Source organism: Berghia stephanieae, chromosome 1, assembly GCF_034508935.2.
Source record: "Berghia stephanieae isolate SIO BIC M18660-M18661 chromosome 1, UCSD_Bste_1.3, whole genome shotgun sequence".
Lineage (NCBI taxonomy): Eukaryota > Metazoa > Mollusca > Gastropoda > Nudibranchia > Aeolidiidae > Berghia > Berghia stephanieae.
Window position 1 is genome coordinate 28,818,807 of NC_088360.1, and position 18,685 is coordinate 28,837,491.

At 33.4% G+C, this 18,685-nt stretch overlaps 1 protein-coding gene across 2 annotated transcripts in view; it reads right to left on the reverse strand.

Moving 5' to 3' along the window:
• Nucleotides 1-18,536, reverse strand: part of LOC144971294 (RNA helicase aquarius-like) — a 47,239-nt gene extending 28,703 nt beyond the window's left edge. The window contains exons 1-16 of one of the 2 annotated variants that reach the window (XM_078911916.1): nt 18,219-18,536; nt 13,830-13,962; nt 13,524-13,583; nt 12,477-12,517; nt 10,635-10,716; nt 9,986-10,060; nt 9,271-9,405; nt 8,739-8,807; nt 6,976-7,153; nt 6,423-6,601; nt 5,853-5,966; nt 5,197-5,300; nt 4,139-4,238; nt 3,503-3,623; nt 1,335-1,427; nt 825-873 (exon numbers count right to left, since the gene is read on the reverse strand). In XM_078911916.1, the coding sequence (XP_078768042.1) occupies nt 825-873; nt 1,335-1,427; nt 3,503-3,623; nt 4,139-4,238; nt 5,197-5,300; nt 5,853-5,966; nt 6,423-6,601; nt 6,976-7,153; nt 8,739-8,807; nt 9,271-9,405; nt 9,986-10,060; nt 10,635-10,716; nt 12,477-12,517; nt 13,524-13,583; nt 13,830-13,958 (1,529 nt within the window). In that variant the 5' untranslated portion in view covers nt 13,959-13,962; nt 18,219-18,536. Of the gene's footprint in view, nt 1-824; nt 874-1,334; nt 1,428-3,502; nt 3,624-4,138; nt 4,239-5,196; nt 5,301-5,852; nt 5,967-6,422; nt 6,602-6,975; nt 7,154-8,738; nt 8,808-9,270; nt 9,406-9,985; nt 10,061-10,634; nt 10,717-12,476; nt 12,518-13,523; nt 13,584-13,829; nt 13,963-18,083 lie in introns of both variants that reach the window. The other variant, XM_078911924.1, reaches the window with a different exon arrangement.
• Nucleotides 18,537-18,685: the final 149 nt, after the last annotated feature.

The window sequence follows — 18,685 nt, forward strand, 5'->3', positions numbered from 1 at the left end:
AAAAATTTTTTTTTCAATAAACTGATTAAGTCTGCATATTATGTACAAGGTCTACATAAGTCAAAACATATGGAAGTATATATTTTTTAAAAATAACAATAAATATATAGAAAAGGAAAGATTTTGATTAATAAGAGATTCACATTTTCCCCACCTTTTGTCAGTCTCTGTCAAAGAGTAGATAGAATAAGCACAAGTGTAAGAGTTAATAGACATCAAAGTGTAGATAGAATAAGCACAAGTGTAAGAGTTAATAGACATCAAAGTGTAGATGGAATAAGCACAAGTGTAAGAGTTATTAGACATCAAAGTGTAGATGGAATAAGCACGAGTGTAAGAGTTAATAGACATCAAAGTGTAGATGGAATAAGCACAAGTGTAAGAGTTAAAAGACATCAAAGTGTAGATAGAATAAGCACAAGTGTAAGAGTTTATAGACATCAAAGTGTAGATGGAATAAGCACAAGTGTAAGAGTTAATAGACATCAAAGTGTAGATAGAATAAGCACAAGTGTAAGAGTTTATAGATATCAAAGTGTAGAGAGAATAAGCACAAGTGTAAGAGTTAATAGACATCAAAGTGTAGATAGAATAAGCACAACTGTAAGAGTTAATAGACATCAAAGTGTAGATAGAATAAGCACAAGTGTAAGAGTTAATAGACATCAAAGAGTAGATAGAATAAGCACAAGTGTAAGAGTTAATAAACATCAAAGTGTAGATAGAATAAGCACAAGTGTAAGAGTTAATAGACATCAAAGAGTAGATAGAATAAGCACAAGTGTAAGAGTTAATAAACACACTAATGGGTTAATTTTACTAACCAGGGTTTCAAGTGGGTAATTGCGTCTTCAATGTCCTGTCGAATTTCATCTGTCAGTTAAAAACAGGAAATCAAAAAAATTATTCTATAAACCTGTGTGATAAGAAGGGTGTTCAAGTTGTAAAGATGTTCCTAGTTGAATTTAAAATATGTGAAGTAATAATAATAATGATGATAATAATAATAATAATAATAAATAATAATAATAATAATAATAATAATAATAATAATAATAATAATAACGATAATATAATAATAATAATAATAATAATAATAATATAATAATAATAATAATAATAATAATAATAATAATAATAATAATCATAATAATGATAACAATAATAATGATAATAATAATAATAATAATAATAATAATAATAATAATAATAATAATAATAATAAATAATAATAATAATAATAATAATAATAATAATAATAATAATAATGATAACAATAACAATAATAATAAAGCCGAATAACTTAAAGGAGAAAGTAGATGAGATTTACTTACATGTGGATTCAAGACGGAACAAGTTAAAGTTTCTTAGAAGATAATCATGGAGAGTCAAGAACTGTAAATTAAGCTTTGGAAGGGCTAGGCATCCTGGAGAAGAAAAATAAAAATGGTCACCGTATCAAATGCGAAAGATGGTCTACAGATTCAAATTTACAAGAAATTGGTGAATTTATGGACAATCGACTCCTTCTGAGCCGGGCTGGAGTTTATCCCAAGTTCTATAACGTGAAATTGACATTCAAAATTGATTGATACCTTTTGGATAAGACGCTAATCTATCGCAAAGTACTTTCTGCAAGATCTAATATACTCATATGCCCAATCTGCTGGTGAAGACGAGGGTGTCAGAAAAAAATTTTGGCTTCACAATGGATCGTTCCCAGTTCCTTTTGGTGTGAAGCAAGTGCTCTGCCAACTGAGGTAACAGGACCCCAATGGATGGGTAAAGTATTTGTAAAACTAATTATCTATTGAAACATTATCCCAAATCAGCCTGATTTCAAATATTAAGAATATCTACCTATGCCTTTCAATGATGCTTCATACTTAATGCATATATTTTAGCCAGCAACTGTAAGGGGTGTGTGTAGTAGTTAAAAGGTGCCAATTTTGAAACAAAAATAATGACAACAAAATTTTTAAAATTATGCATTAGTTAATTGTGCACAGATTTCCATGTGCAGTTTTTGTGAACAAGTATCAATGTACCAATGAACACTGAAGATTTGATATCACTCTTTTCTCATCCAAAATTAATCTGTAAGTTAGTGTAGCAAACGACGAATCGGCGGTCTCAAGAAGTGGGTGAGAGAGGGATCTAGTAATGACTTTGAGTTTGAAACGAATATTTTTGTGTTCGTGGATAGCTCACACGGTAGAGCCACGCTCTCACCTGCCAGGCGGAGTTGTCGTACCAATAAGGTCGCAGGTTCAAACCCCACCACCGCCGCGAAAAAATTTTATTCTCTATTGTCTTCTGGCACTTTTCTATTCACTTCATATCTTGTTGTTACCAACATAAGTGCCTGCTCCACTCACTTTTCTGAATTAAAAATTCACCCCATACACCGGAGCATACTCAATGTCTCAATCGTTTCTATGTTATATGTTTGTGTTGAGAATATTGGCTATTAAGCTTAACTGCTGGTCAAAATTATTCGCGATGGTGGTGTACGAACGAATCGGCGGTCTCAAGAAGTGGGTGAGAGAGGGATCTAGTAATGACTTTGAGTTTGAAACGAATATTTTTGTGTTCGTGGATAGCTCACACGGTAGAGCCACGCTCTCACCTGCCAGGCGGAGTTGTCGTACCAATAAGGTCGCAGGTTCAAACCCCACCACCGCCGCGAAAAATTTTTATTCTCTATTGTCTTCTGGCACTTTTCTATTCACTTCATATCTTGTTGTTACCAACATAAGTGCCTGCTCCACTCACTTTTCTGAATTAAAAATTCACCCCATACACCGGAGCATACTCAATGTCTCAATCGTTTCTATGTTATATGTTTGTGTTGAGAATATTGGCTATTAAGCTTAACTGCTGGTCAAAATTATTCGCGATGGTGGTGTACGAACGAATCGGCGGTCTCAAGAAGTGGGTGAGAGAGGGATCTAGTAATGACTTTGAGTTTGAAACGAATATTTTTGTGTTCGTGGATAGCTCACACGGTAGAGCCACGCTCTCACCTGCCAGGCGGAGTTGTCGTACCAATAAGGTCGCAGGTTCAAACCCCACCACCGCCGCGAAAAATTTTTATTCTCTATTGTCTTCTGGCACTTTTCTATTCACTTCATATCTTGTTGTAGCAAACTGCTAACATAAGTAAGTGTAACTTTTGTACTGAAAATTTAATGGCGCCTTGACCAGTACATCAACACAACAAACATTATTCCAAGTTCCCATCACAATAAAACAATCATAGCTGCCTGTGGGAAAATTCAAAAACAAGAGGAAAATTTCCCGAAAATCTAGAAAAAGGAGAGTTCCTAGGTTGTAATAATTTGTATCAGAACTCATAACAACCAATACAGCAATGGGAAGAAGAAAACAAAGAATTTAAAAAATCAGCATACTCTTGACAAACTTCTGGCACCATCAAAATACTGGAAACCCGCTAATTTGCCCATTTGGAAGCTATGGTCAATGGAATCAATTAAATTACCTTCTCCTGAGAAGAACTCCGAAGGCACAACATTCTCGTCCCAAATTATCTTCTCAGTTGGATAGAGTGGCATTTCATTGATAGCTTCTAGTTGGGATTGTTTCTTCTCGTGTTTCCAAATCTGAAATTTCAGGAATTGTACAGGTCATATTTCTAAAAATGCAAAAAAAAACAGTGGTGTCTAACATGTTTGTTACTTATAAAACTTGATTAAAAATAAACTTTTAATCAAGAGAGTGAGTTTTGTTTTTTTAACAAAAAAAAAAAAAACAACAAAAAAACAAAAAACTAAATTACCAACTGAGATTTATAAAATTGGTAATAAAGCCTCAATTCGGGAGCAGCGAAGCACAGTTGTATAGTTTATGCATTGCAGGTGGAATGTAAGGAGTATTTTACTTTTGTAATTGGCTGAAAAGAGATTTGAGCTCTAACATTCCTTGTTATACATGTTGTTCTTTTTCACAAGCTGTTTTATTTGTATTTGTTTAATACTTTTATAAGGCTATCATTTTTTTCTAAACAGTCGACATATTCAATGTGATGATGATGACTGATGAGTCAATGAGAATTAAACAATCATAATAATTCTATGTAACAAATCTTCATCGATCAAAGTTCAAATCAGGCACTTACCAATAACTGAAGCAAGAACTCTTTAGACAGAGGAGAAGTCTTGTCTTCCAATGGAGGCAAATAATTTAAGTGGGCACAAATAGTGTGTAGATCCTCTGCACTGAAATGACAAAATTAAATCGTAGCAGCAATGTATGGGGCTTAGGCTTCTAAGAGGTGACATCTGTAGGTTGTATTTGATATTGAAATGAACGGTCACCTGACTCTGTATTTAAACTTTAAACTTTAAAACTTTTATATGGCACAATATCCACTAAACATGCTCAAAGCGCTTTACAAGGGGTCCCTGGTCAACAGCAACATTTAGCTTGTAGGACAAGACATGATGCCTGTTAGGCGATATTACAATTTTTCGGACAAAGACAACGCTGTTAACGGCAAGGTACTCATTTTACACCTGAGTACGGTGAGAGAATATGAGTAAAGAGCCTTTTCCAAGGACTCAACTATGCGCCGAGCGCGAGGCTCGAACCCAGGACTTTCGATCCGAAAGCGAGTGTCATACCACTAGACCACATAGCTGCATAGATAATTCATATCTTAATCAAATAGAACATTCTAAATTCTAAGAGATGGCATCTGTAGGTTGTATTTGATACTGAAATGAACGATCACCTGACCCTGTATTTACAACCTAAACAAAGTTGGGGGGGGGGGGGGGGGGTTTATTTAAAAAATTTAGCTTTTATATCGCACAATTATGAGCTCAAAGCAACACGTAACATGTAGGATGAGACGTCGTGCCTGTAGGTTGACATTATAATCATTCTTGGACAAAGACAACACTGTTGCTGGCCAGGTCTCATTTTATACCAGAGTACGGCATGAGAATGTGAGTGAAGAGCCTTTTCCAAGGACTCAACTTTGCACAGCCCTGAGCAGGACTCAAACCAAGACCTGCCAGTCTGAAGGCAGGTGTTATACAACTAGACTACAAAGCCGCACTATCTAAAGTTTGTGATGGAGGTGGAAATCAAGTATTCTGATTACGTTCCGTATTCTTTCAAACTTCCCGCCTTTCAGTTTAATTTAATTTTAGAGCTATAAAAATCTCTTACCTGAGAGGATCAAAATAGGAAATGAGCGCATTTTGCGAATCAATGGAGGCAACGTTCTTGATGGTAAACATTTGCATGTCAGGAAAGTGTTTGTAGATGACAGTCTGAAAACACAAAACAATGACATATATAAAAATAAATAAATTAACTTTAATCAATCATGAGGGGATTGGTTTTATGAATGGGAATTACGAGAATTAATAAAAAAAACATTATATAATTTTATATAAACATCACAAAATATCCATTTTCAGGAGCAGTAGAAATTCAAATCTATCTCTTCCGCATGCTGCTCTGAGGTCGAGGTATGATAGTCAATTGAGACCTGGAAGTTCTAGATTTGAGTTTCAATTGAATACTCGAAGAAGTCTCTTCACTCACATTTTCAATAGACCCAGTTGTAAAATGAGTACCTGGCTAGTAACGGCCTTAAACTTGTCGAAAAAAAATGTCGCTGTTCCAAGTTCAAATCCAATAAATGGTAAAAGACACACAGTGTGCCTATCACTGTAAATCTTATAACAAATTTATCATACAAGGCGAATCCCTATCACTCTCATCATCCGTTTTCTCTTTTTTTTTTGGGGGGGGGGGGGGGTATTCTGAAGCATGAAAAAATGGGTTGAAATGATCTGAGGTCTTCAATGTTAGGTTACCTGTAGATCGTTGATTCTGTCATAATGAAGATCAATCCGCTCATGCATAGTAAGTGCCTCTCCTGTGATCTCATCTATTTCAAACTGGGCATAAGACTCCAAGATTCCCAGTAACTGCAAGAGACACAACACATACAGAGGATGGTTTTTATTATTAACTTCATAAACGATTTGCTACTAAAACCTAAGTAGACTCCATCATACAGACTGTCTTCTAATAAAAGTGGGGAAATAAGAATAAGAAGAAGAAGAAGAAGAAGAAGAAGAAGAAGAAGAAGAAGAAGAAGAAGAAGAAGAAAAAGAAGAAGAGGAGGAGGAGGAGGAGGAGGAGGAGGAGGAGGATAAGGATAACACCAGATTAATATTTCCATAGTTTTCCTGTAAATTTTTTTTTTTTTTTTTAAATTGTATTTGGATGAAAAAAATCTGATTTTGGCAAATTTTTATCATACACACACACACACACACACACACATATATATATATATATATATATATATATATATATATATATATACATATATATACACCAAATAAACATGTAAAATTGTCGTGTCTAGCAACAGATACCTGTCCAAACAGCTTCCCCTCTGGTCTGGCAATGAGATTAGAAAGTTTACATGTCACCAATACGTGTTTGTCGTCAATGAGAACGTTGACAAATCGACGAGTGGGAAGTTGCGCTTCTATGTCAATCAAAAGCTCCAAAAACCGTTCACAGTAATGAACTTTATTGGCATCAGCGTGACCTGACAAATTTGACACAAACGACATACAAAATTATTATCACTAACTTTTTGATCAAATTAAATCGTTTAGGATGATGTACCAAAGTAGTTTATTTTCAATTTGTATCATAATGCAATGAAAATAACTAATCAAAAAATTAATCTGAAAAACATATCACATAATGGAGCATTGAAACGGACTGAATAAAGAGAGAGCAATTAAGTGTGCAAGTAAAAAAAAAAAAAATTTTTTAAGACATTTTCATAACAGAAGTTGATACAAAAGAGACTTAAAATAAGTAAATGATTGAATTGCAAAATAAGGACAATCAAAACTGTGATAATTTTCTTTATGTTCAATGTTTGAAAAGGGATGACATTGTCATCAAACAAACCTTTGAGTAATATGGAATCTAAAATCTTGTAGAATTTCTCAATCAGCCTAGAAAGGAATTCCCTCTCAAACTGGACAGATTTCAACTCTTCAGGGGAAAGTTTTGTATCTTTCTTCTTAATGGCGTTGTAAAATTTCTTATACTTAGGGTTGGCTTTGAATAACATCTCTCGACGCCCCTATGAAGATTAAGCCAAGGATAGAATTACTCATATATATATATATATATATATATATATACATATATATTATCGAAAACAAAAAGCAAAAATTGTAACACTAGACAACACTCTCTATCATTATTATCGCTGGGTGTAGCTAAACACGTGAGAAATGATGAATAGCACATTTAGGCAATGCCTACCACACATAGTCTAACCGAATGCAACAAGAGACCAAAAAAAAAAAAAAAAAACTTTCCAGTATCAACAAAAAATGTAAGATTTCCTACTCTTATCTTTACTAACTGCTGTTTAGACAGGGTAAATCGCTATAATAAGTGTTCTTCATTATTATTATAATGTTTTAATGCTTTAAAACTAATGCAAAAGAAATGATTTCTTGAAAGAACAACACCATTTGCAAAAAGTTCCCTTGATAATATCAGTGTGGCACAGCAGTATGGTCCTTGCTTCATTCCAAAAAGGTACCAAATTCGACTCCCTGACACACAATGTGGCCTTGAGCAAGTCACCCAATCCTAGCTCACTTTACAGGATAGCAACGCTGCTGGTGTCTCATATATATTCTAGTCTTCCATTGGAATAGACACTAAAGACAAATTTCCACATTGAGAATGAATAAATGGAATTTATTTATTAATATTTAGGAGCATCTTTGGTTTAAAAATCCCATTGTAGAGGAGAAAAATCCAATTTTGTCCTCGAAACAATAAATGATTATGTTAAACAAATCTGTATAAGTGCTAGGTCTGTGCTTGACCATAGTGTTTTACCACCATGCCTTGACCACATTACAACTTTTATATCAAAGTGACAAATTAGAGACAAACACTTAAGCACTTTGAGCTTGTTGAGATACAGGGTAAAGCGCTATATAAAAACCATATATTACTATTATTACACTGGTATAAAATAAAGATCTGAACAGACAAAGCCAAAAAAAAAAAAACATCCCTAAAAGATGGGATGGGGTTATTTTTTCTTGTATTTTTCTTTCTGCTTTGTCTCGTATTGTTTCTTTTCAGAAATTTAAATTTTATAATTCTTGGTGGACAACATAAATAAAAAAAAGATAGGATAAAGAAGGAAGATTTCCAAAAGAACAACAACAAAAAAAGTTGTAGAATATTTCTGGGCAAGCGCGATGTTGTTTGACACCAAGGGAATCTTTGAATTCTAGTTCAAAAAGAAAATAAGTAAAAAAGCTCTCCACGAGACTATATCAGTAGGCTAACTGGACAAGCGATTTAATCTCGGATGTATTCTTTTAGCTCAAGGCTAGTAAGACGTATGGAGAAAATATAATATGTAAAAAGCCTTTCCCCTGAATGTCGGCATTCCATCAAACAGGACGACTAATATCAACAGGAATCACCCAGGTTGTCCAAGGGAGCAAATTGGCCAAGGAAAAAAAAAACGAAAGTGCCTGAAGCGGAGCTAGAAGCCAGGACCTTCCAGATCACAGTGCAATGCCTTAACCACCCGGCCACTGATTTACAAGTTGGCTGTCAAGAAACTGGTTCTAAATATGGTATGTATTCTTTTAGGTCAAAGTTAGCCAGACTTTCCAGACAAAACTCACATCAAGAATATTAGTCCATATGGGCAAGGACACCAGACGTTGAACTCTGTCTCTAATAATTTCAACTTCCTGAGGAGAAAAATATTGAAAATATATTTTATTTTTTCTAAAGGATCAATAAACAATAAACATAAACAAATTCACAAGGGATGAACAGTGTACAAAAAATCAAATGTAAAACTGAGTGAACACAACAAATTTAACACACAATTTGAAAATGCATCTGTCTAAAACCTATATTCTCAAAAAAAATCTAATTTCAAGATAAAAATCTGGCCCAGCCTAAATGTAATATTTTAAGTTATCTTTATATTTTAAAAATGCTTTAGACTAGATGACATATAGTTTAAAAACAGATTCCCTAACAAATGAAAATAATATATCTTAAATTTTTGTTTAATATATTATCAATATGGAGAGAAAAAATTTGAAATTTGGTCAAATTTTGGCCAATGAAAATTAATGTAAGTACAGGTTTTACTGCTATGAATTGTTATATATGCCATTTTCATTTTCTAGTAATATGACATACCAGACTGTTGAAGCAATGAATTAAAAAGATGAGCAGAACCACGGTCTCTTTGAACGACAGGGTTGTTGTACTGAGACACAATTCCAGCACGTGTCTGAAGAAGTGTGGGAAATTACTGGGATCTGACTTGAATCCCTGGAGAACAAAGTACGGTGCATAAATGAATAAAACAGCTTAGAAGAGAACAAAATACTAGACATGGAATGTTTCATGCTCAAAACCCTTCTTCAGCTAAGAGATAAAAGCATATAATCCAGATAGACAAGAGAAGAGAAAAGTTCTGACAAATCTTGTTCATTAATTATTGTTATACATTTATTATCTTTACGAATCTGTATAATTTTGGATTTCATAGGAATAAGTAGAAGTTTGAGTGACCCAGTAACCTTACCTCGTGCGGTTATGTGGTCTAGTGGTATGACACTCGCTTTCGGATTGGAAGGTCCTGGGTTTGAGCCTTGCTCGGCGCATAGTTGAGTCCTTGGAGAAGGCTCTATACTCACATTCTCTCACCATACTCAGGTGTAAAATGAGTACTTGGCCATAAGCAGCGTTGTCTCTGTCCGAAAAAATTGTAATATCGCCTAACAGGGTCATGTCCCGTCCTCCATGTTAAATGTTGCTGTTGGCCAGGGACCCCTTGTAAAATGATTTGAGCACGTTTAGTGGATATTGCGCTATATAAAAGCTAAATTTATAAATTTATTTTTTTTACCTCCCATGCTGGAACTCTTTCTCTGAACTTTTCATTAATGATGGCAGCAATGGACATGATGTGAGGACGTGAGATCTGAAGAAGAAAAAAAAAACCGGATTGTTTCATAATTGAAATAGCCAGCTAATTAATAATTCAACAGACATAAACAACAACAAAAACAACGACTAATCCAAGTTCCACTAAGTTATGATGGTGACCAAAGAGGCCTTATACATTGATAGACTACATAATTGTGGTACATTCTAAACACCTAATTATCTGGAAAACAAAAATGTTTAATATGGATTTGAAGAAAAATGTTTCCATAAACCCAAAATGCACGATTTTCACGCTAATATATATGAATTGTCACAACAGAACTGGTCTAGTGTCCATCAATTTGAACACAAGTACATTTCTGACTATTAGAATAACAATTTGACCACGATTTACCTAAAATTTAACATTAAAAATCTGAATCTTGTGCAAAATCTGAATTTGACCACATTTGACCCCCTAAATATCTGTATATTCCGATTAAACCTTTATAATTGACGTGTCTGTTATTTGACAAATACCATTGAAGACAACAATGTTCATATTATATCATTAAAATTACTACAGTTTACCACTAAACTAAAAGTAATTTGTTCCTCCTGAGTCCTACCTTATCTTTGTTGTAATTCGGTAGTAGGTAGTTCTCCAAGTAACGACTGAACTCCAGCATCATTATTCTCTTTGTAGCAAAACTGTATAAAACACATGAATTAATAATATTCATTAGAATGGCATGGTAAACGATTTGAATGAACAAAATCATATTGAAGTAACTCTTTGTGTTTTTTAATATATATCATAAAAAGCTAGAATTTCCTTATCTAATTTTTAAAACAACGATAATACAAATATATAAAAAGATCAAATATGACGCTACTTAGAGGTCAACATCTTTATGTGGCACAAGAAAACAGCCTTCAGAGGCAGTGAAATCTGCCTTTTTAGCTTTTATAATAGTGTCCACATCTCTTATAATACAATCTAGAAATATTTTCATGGACAGAAAGTGGCCATAATGGTTTTTTTAAAGGATACATTAAACATGTGTGAAAATTGCCTTCCAATATGCCAGGACAGGATTTCAATCTCTGGTTCTCAACTGATGATCAAAGCAAACCAAACATATTACAGCTAGACCATTCATTATCAATGCAATGAATATGAGTGAAAATAATGTACACAGTTGTGAACTTAGACAACAGCTTTTGTTTTTTGTTTGTTTGTTTGTTGCTTTAGGTCTCTTCCAACACAATTGAGGTTATATGAGAGACCGCTGAAACAAAAAAACAAGCAATCTAACAAAAATAGTACAAATGTAAATCAAAATCATAACCTAAATATATCATAAGCTAAATTATAAATAACCAAGAACAAACAGGCAGAAGATTTACAGAAAAAAAAATTTCCCTGTCAAAAATACAATCACAAACCAAAGAAGCAGGATAGGCTAGTAAAGAGAAGTAGAAACGACATCACTATCGGATCGTACACCCATGCGAACATCATAGGTATATGATTCAAGGGTGATGCTCCCATCCAACCACCCGCTTCCAACAAACAACACACTCAATCTTGGAGGCCACCTTTGATATTTGTGACCAATCACTTCAAACAGAATTTTGTCAAAATGGTTTAAATGCTTTATTGTAATAAAATATGAGAATGAGGGTTAAGATTAAAGTTCAATGTTATATCTGGGAGAACAAATTTAGCTTCTCGAGAGCAGAGTTAAGATTCAATGTTTTATTTAGAGAAATGGATACAATTTCTTGAGAGCGGGGTTAAGTATCAACGTTTTATTCAGAGAAATGGATATAATTTCTTGTGAGTGGGGTTATGTTTCTATGCCTCGCTCATGAGAAATGGGGTAAACTTTCTATGCTTTATTCAGGAGAATGGATATAATTTCTTGAGAGTGGGGTAAAAATTCTATGCTTGATTTAGGAAAATGATAATAATTTTTTAACATGACAAAAACTAAAATGTCACATTTCTGGTCATCTGAGCAATAAAAATATATTTTCAGCATCTAGGTTACCTTGACATTTTAAATATACTCATAATAAGACGCAACTTTTTGACTAATAAATCATGTATGTAAAGTCACCTCTTACCTATGGAGTACTTAAGAGGCCAACACAATCCTCCCACCTTTAGTCACGCCATCATTTCTCCTTCACTCTCTCCCCTCTTTCTCTCCCTATTAATCAGAATAATCTACATATCTATCTATCATTGTAAATTATACAAATTATCTAGCTACTTTATACAATATGGAAAACCAAAGGCAACAACGATAATAAAACACAATTAAGTGTATTGTTCCATAACCTCAAACAATGGTGCAGGTTCATGAAATTTTATTTATCATTTTGGTTTTTTAAAAATGGGTGAGTCTTACTCATGACTTATATTCTAGCAATATCATTTTTCATCATGAAATTAAACTCACTTTGATTCTACAAGCTCTCTCTGGTAAATTTCATCCACAATCTGTCAGGAAATTTAAGATAGTAAATATTACATTGATGAAATAATGCAAAAGATGTAAGTATGTTTTGGGTTTCCCCTTTGCCAACAAAACATGATGAATGAGACATTAAAGAAATTCATCTTTAGTATCTTATTCATTGTGTTGTGTTGACAAAGAGGAAACCAAAAACATCCACTTCATCTGTCTTTGTAAAATAAACTGAAGCTTCTATTCCATTTTATCATTGTTATTAATGTTAGAAATAGAAAGTAAAACAAGCACTAAATAAAAAACGTTTTCTTCTTCATCAAATAAATCAACTGACTCTGTTGGTATGAAAACAGAAAAAAAATCTAAAATATCATATATTTATGAAATAAAAAAACAGGAAAATGCCTAACATTCACCATTGAAGGAAGATGGTTAAGGCTGCAAAGCCAAATGATGACACCGGAAAAAGACTGTATTGCACAAAATTGAGCGCAAATTAACAGCTCAAAAAAATATAAAATAAACAAATGAAAAAATTAAAATAAAAATGTAAAAGAATAAAATGCAGAACATTTCGAGCTATAATTTTTATTCAGCAAACAAAATGCAAAAATGTAATGATAATACTTCACATAAATTCCACACCGAAGGAAGAAAATGTCTCAACATGTCCAGTATAGCTAAACGAACATGGAAAGTACATCAATGACTCGACGTGCAGAGACTGTTTTCTCTCATCTATCTGTATTTTAAGTGCTTTCTCTTTTTTTAAAGTTATTATTTCAATTCCAATACTTTTTACAGTCCACAGCCCCTGGCAGCTTAGTCTTCACTCCAACGAGAGAGTCAAGTTAATTGAAAATATTTTCAAAGATAGATCATTCCTTAGAATTTTTTTTAAAAAGAGATAATTCCACAAATGAGATGATCTAAGTTAATTTGCTTAAAAACATGAACATATTATAATCACAATGATAATGATGAGGATTATATCAACATAACAGGGCTATAATGAAGAAAACAAGAACTGTTTACCTGTGATTTGAAAGGAATGCCTTTAGCCCTTGCTTCGTTACTCCAGTGTTCAAACGCCAACTATAACACAGAAAAGGAATACAGAAATTAAAAGAATAATCATATAATATAAGAAAAAGTGTAATAATATTACAGAAAGTAATAATACAAAAAATAATAAAGACAACAACGACCTTAATGATAAATAACAAAGCCAAGTTAAACAAAAACAAAAAAGTTATATAAAAATTTTTAATTTAAAAAAAAAAATTTTTTAAAGATTTATGATGGTGTGTTGTCTGTCATGCCTTAATTTCAAAATCTCACCTCAGTTATTCTGTCCTCTTGTATCTGATCGACAGTCAAAGCTCCTGATTTCTTTGGAGTATTTTTTACATGAATCTTTTCTGGAGGCTCTGACTTGATCACTGTTGTATCCATTTTTCTTTCAGACATGTCTCTGAAAACAATATATGTAATTACTTAACACATTAAAAACCACACCGTTTTTCCTACCTCATATCAAGTCATATTTTGTAGCTCCTCACTTACATAAGAGTCCTCTATTGATGATGATGATAATAATAATAATAAGAATAAGAATAAGAATAATAATAATATAATAATAATAATAATAATAATAATGATAATTATAATAATATTAACAACAATAATAAGTGTAGGTAAAATTTCCACACACACACATATATCTGCTACCACATACTATTTACTTATACACACACACAAACCAATGCCAGTTTAAGGTGCTAAAGAGATATTTACACTTCCAGGTGGTTATTAACAACAGATATTTATCAAAAAGGAAAGTTTTTGGGACGTTTCCTAAATGTTTCAAAGCCATTGGATAGTCTTAAAGGTTCAGGGAGCACTGCAAGAAATCATCAAAAGGAAGTTTTCAAACCAAAACAAATACATATCCCCTAGCTCTCTTTCCCTTTACTGTGACATCATAAAATACACATGTGATATACCTAACGCTTCAAACTCAAAACTAAAACTGGTATTAATCAGGTTGCAGGTGCTTGATATAATAATACTTGCCATTTACTTTAAATTAAGAAGGTACTTTTAACAGTTAAGAACATGACTATATTTCAGTTTGAGCCTACAAACACAGAAAACTAATTTTCATTACCAGTCAGTATAGTTCACATGGGCATGGGGTGGCAGAGTGAATTCTTGGTGAAATGGCCTAATAATACTAACTATTAGTATTAGAGATGTGCGCCTCAAAAAAGCAACAAACCAATTTTCTCAGCTCACATCTGCAACAGATTATTTTCACTGCAATATTTTGCAAAAGAACATTATTTTTTATCTGTAAATCCATTCAAGATTGAAGGAAAGTCCGCTATTTTCTTTTAAATGCAGACTTGGCTAAAGCTGCCACCCCTGTAGGTACTTTGGCAAAGAATTCTAATTAGTTTAAACTTATTGAAACCTACATCCTTTTAACACGATTCTAGTGATACCATTTTTTTTAAAATCGGATAATTAGAAGAAAAGTTATGATGGTTTAAAGGCAAAAATATAATAATAATAATAATAATAATAATAATAATAATAATAATAATAATAATAATGCTGAAAAATTATATAGCGCTATAACTCCAAGACACCAGACTCTAAGTGCTTAAATTACAAATTACTTTGGCTGACACATACTCATTCACACACACAAGCATACACACACACACACACACAAACAGACACACAACACACAATAGAAACCAGACAGACCTATCTTGCTTCTCATAACATCTACTAAAGACGAAACAGATATGTTTTAAGTGAACGTTTAAAAATAATACAAAGATTCTTTTTCACGAATGCTCTGTGTTAAGGCGTTCCAAATAGAGGGCCCGAAATGAGAGAAGGATCTCATTCCAGCATTTTGCGTATTCGAGGGACAACAAGTTTGGTGGAATCACTGGCCGAACATAAGGGGCGGGGTTTTGAATATCTTTCAATTAGTTCCGAAATGTAGGAAGGGGCAGTACCTTCAAAACAACGATACACTAAAACACAAGCTTTGAATTCAATCCTTTTCTCAACAGGCAGCCAATGCAGGTCATGAAGCAGAGGTACTCTCTTTTGCCTTTATTATTAACTAAGGGATTTTGTGAACTGAAAATGTCACATTTCTGATTGTGACCACCATTTCGATTCCAAAAATGGCCTAAGACTATTACTTTTTTTAGAAATGATTATTTGGGTCATATTGCCCACTTAATTCTCAAACGTTCAGGCTGTTTGGGAAAGGTGAAAATTTCAGCGGCTTTGGAACAGTATATAGTATCAAAGTGCTTATTCGCAGTAGTCCTGCGAATAGTGATTTTCACAATAAAACCACTATTCGCAGTAGTAGAAGAGTAGAAGCACTCTCCCATCTCTGAAAATTAGTTTTTGTCCCCTCAATGAACACTTAAAAATTTCTGTTCAAAATAGCGGTGTTGTCGAATAGCTCGAAGTTGAATGAGAGTGTGTTAGTTTGAGAAGGAAAGAAAAGGAGGGATGATTAAAACATTTTGTGTGACTGAGAATTGAGATTCTGAACGTTTCAATTTTTCCTTCAAGTCTTGACAAGATCGTGTTTTGTATTATTTTTGTTACCCTAATCCATCCATGAAAACTTCCCCATCCCCACTTCTCCAACTTGATCATTTGTTCACATCTTGAAATCTATCAGCTTACCTCCACATCATTATCAAAATTATAGCAACCACCACCACCTTTACATAATCATCCTCCTCCTCATCGCTACCACCACTACTACAACCACAACCATCACATCATCATCATTACTACCACTACCACAGCTACCTCCACATTGTTACCAAAACTAAACCAACCACCATCACCATTACATCATCATCATAATCCTTATCGTCATCATCACTACCACCACCACAACAATCACAAGAAACATGGTCATCGTCAACGAAATGCATAATAATAATAATAATAATAATAATATAGTAATAATAATAGTAATAATAATATAACAATAATTAATAACAATAATAATAATAATAATAATAATAATAATAATAATAATAATAATAATAATAATAATAATAATATAGTTTAGATTTTGCACCCAATCTTCTATAATAAAGTTAAAACTCTAGACATAGGCTACTCCTGCAAATACAGAACGAACCCAAACAAAGCATTTGCAGTACTGTTGCAAATAACAGAAATGAATGATATCTACTATTACTATTTGCAGTGCAGTGGCAGTAGCACTGCGAATAACTATAACGAAAGTGAACGTACACTATCAACTATTCACAGTACTACTGCGAATACAGATGGCCATAGATAGTATATAGTTTTCCAAATTAGTCATCACCAAGACCAACCACAGACGGCTGTCATTATCCCCAGACACAATATGCGTCGACTTCGACGTGGGTGTCATGGCCGAATGGTTTAGTCGTCTGCCCTGGAAGTTTTACCAGAAGCGACGATGCGGGTTCACCACTTTTTTAAAAAAATATTTTATTTTTTTACATTCCATCTTCTTTTTACAGAACGGTGCAAGGGATAAATGTCCCATCCATCCTTCCCCCACCTCTTTTTTTTTTTACTCTCTCTCTCTCTCTTAGTTCCTTTCTAGTTTCTTGCAAATTGTCATATTCGTCCCCACTCCGATCTCAAAAAGTGTCTAAAAAGGATAAATAATTCAAAAGCAAACAAACAGAAAATAATGGTCAGATAGAGGAGAAAAAAAGCAAACAATAATTTTTTTTTAAAATAAAAACAATTTTAAGAAATTTATGCTAAGAAACGGAACAAAAGGTCAAACAAAAAGGAAAAAAGAATAGACTCGCACAAAAAAAAAAAGAGGTGGGTGCAACATTCTGTAAAAAGAAGACGGAATTCAAAAAAAAAAAAACAAAAAAAAACAGTGGCGGAACCAGGATTCGAACCCACAACGTCAATTCTGGCAAAACTTCCAGGGCAGACGACTAAACCATTCTGCCATGACACCCACTTCGAGGTCGACGCATATTGTTAGTAACAACTGATTTAATGTTGGTTAATTTCATGTTTTTATAGATATTTTATTAACTTTCCTTATTTATATGTGTGCATTCGGAAACATTCCATATTCTGGACTGTGGATAATTGTTTAAAAGAGCTGAGTTTCATATATCTGTCTGGGGATAACGAAATTTGGTTATCCCCAGACAGGTGTCTGGGGATAATGAATTTTCATTATCCCCAGACAGGTGTCTGGGGATAATCACAGCGACCACAGACAAAACAGGGTCATTAATTTAAATTAATAAATAAAGAAGTAAGAATAAGAAAGAAAAGAATGTCATTTACAATTTACAACCTGAAAAGAAAAAGGGTCAAGATTGTCATAAGACAAGCAGCTCTTTAGTGTAGTGAGATTGGCAACCTAGACAATCCGAAACTGGATGTTTGAAAATGTTACCAAAGGCCAGGAAGAGGAAGGCGGCTTGACTTTCATATTCATAGCATAGCCGTTGCCGTCCGTAGTCGGTTAGCCACAGCCGGCTTCGGCGGATCCGCTCTTACTCTTACCCCTCGACTCTATCCTAGTCGAAGCCAAATAGTAAAAATATACTCGAGATCTTTTCAGTCAGCATCTTCAATTGTATCGATTAGGGCGGCTTAGTCCACTAAAATGGACGCTTATTTGGAAAATAAACACTTTACCTTCACTTATCTAGCAGAGTTGATCTTGATTTCGAAAGTTAGACGAATTCGCATGTCTTCGCCGGAAGTTTTGATTTTCTCTTGGACTAGAGTCATAGATACGTTAGTCGTAGAATATACATTGGGTGCTTTTTTATCCGTTTAAATAAAGGGAACAGAAATCAATCTTTTAAAAATATGCAGTGTTCAAAAGCAATAATAGTTCCATGGTAATTATCAGAAACGATGAGATTTCATTCAAGAAACTTGGAAAATAACATATTATTTCAATGCAATTCAAAATCGCTGAAAAAAAAATTACGTGATGTTACTACAACCTTTCTAAGCAAATCAAAACAATAATAATAAACAAATATATTCATGCGCACATATCAGTTCTAACAAATGATAAATGGTCTCATTACTGTTTATGATTAATAATTTACTGACACAGTTGAGTTTTGAATAATTCTTCTCTGGTTATAATT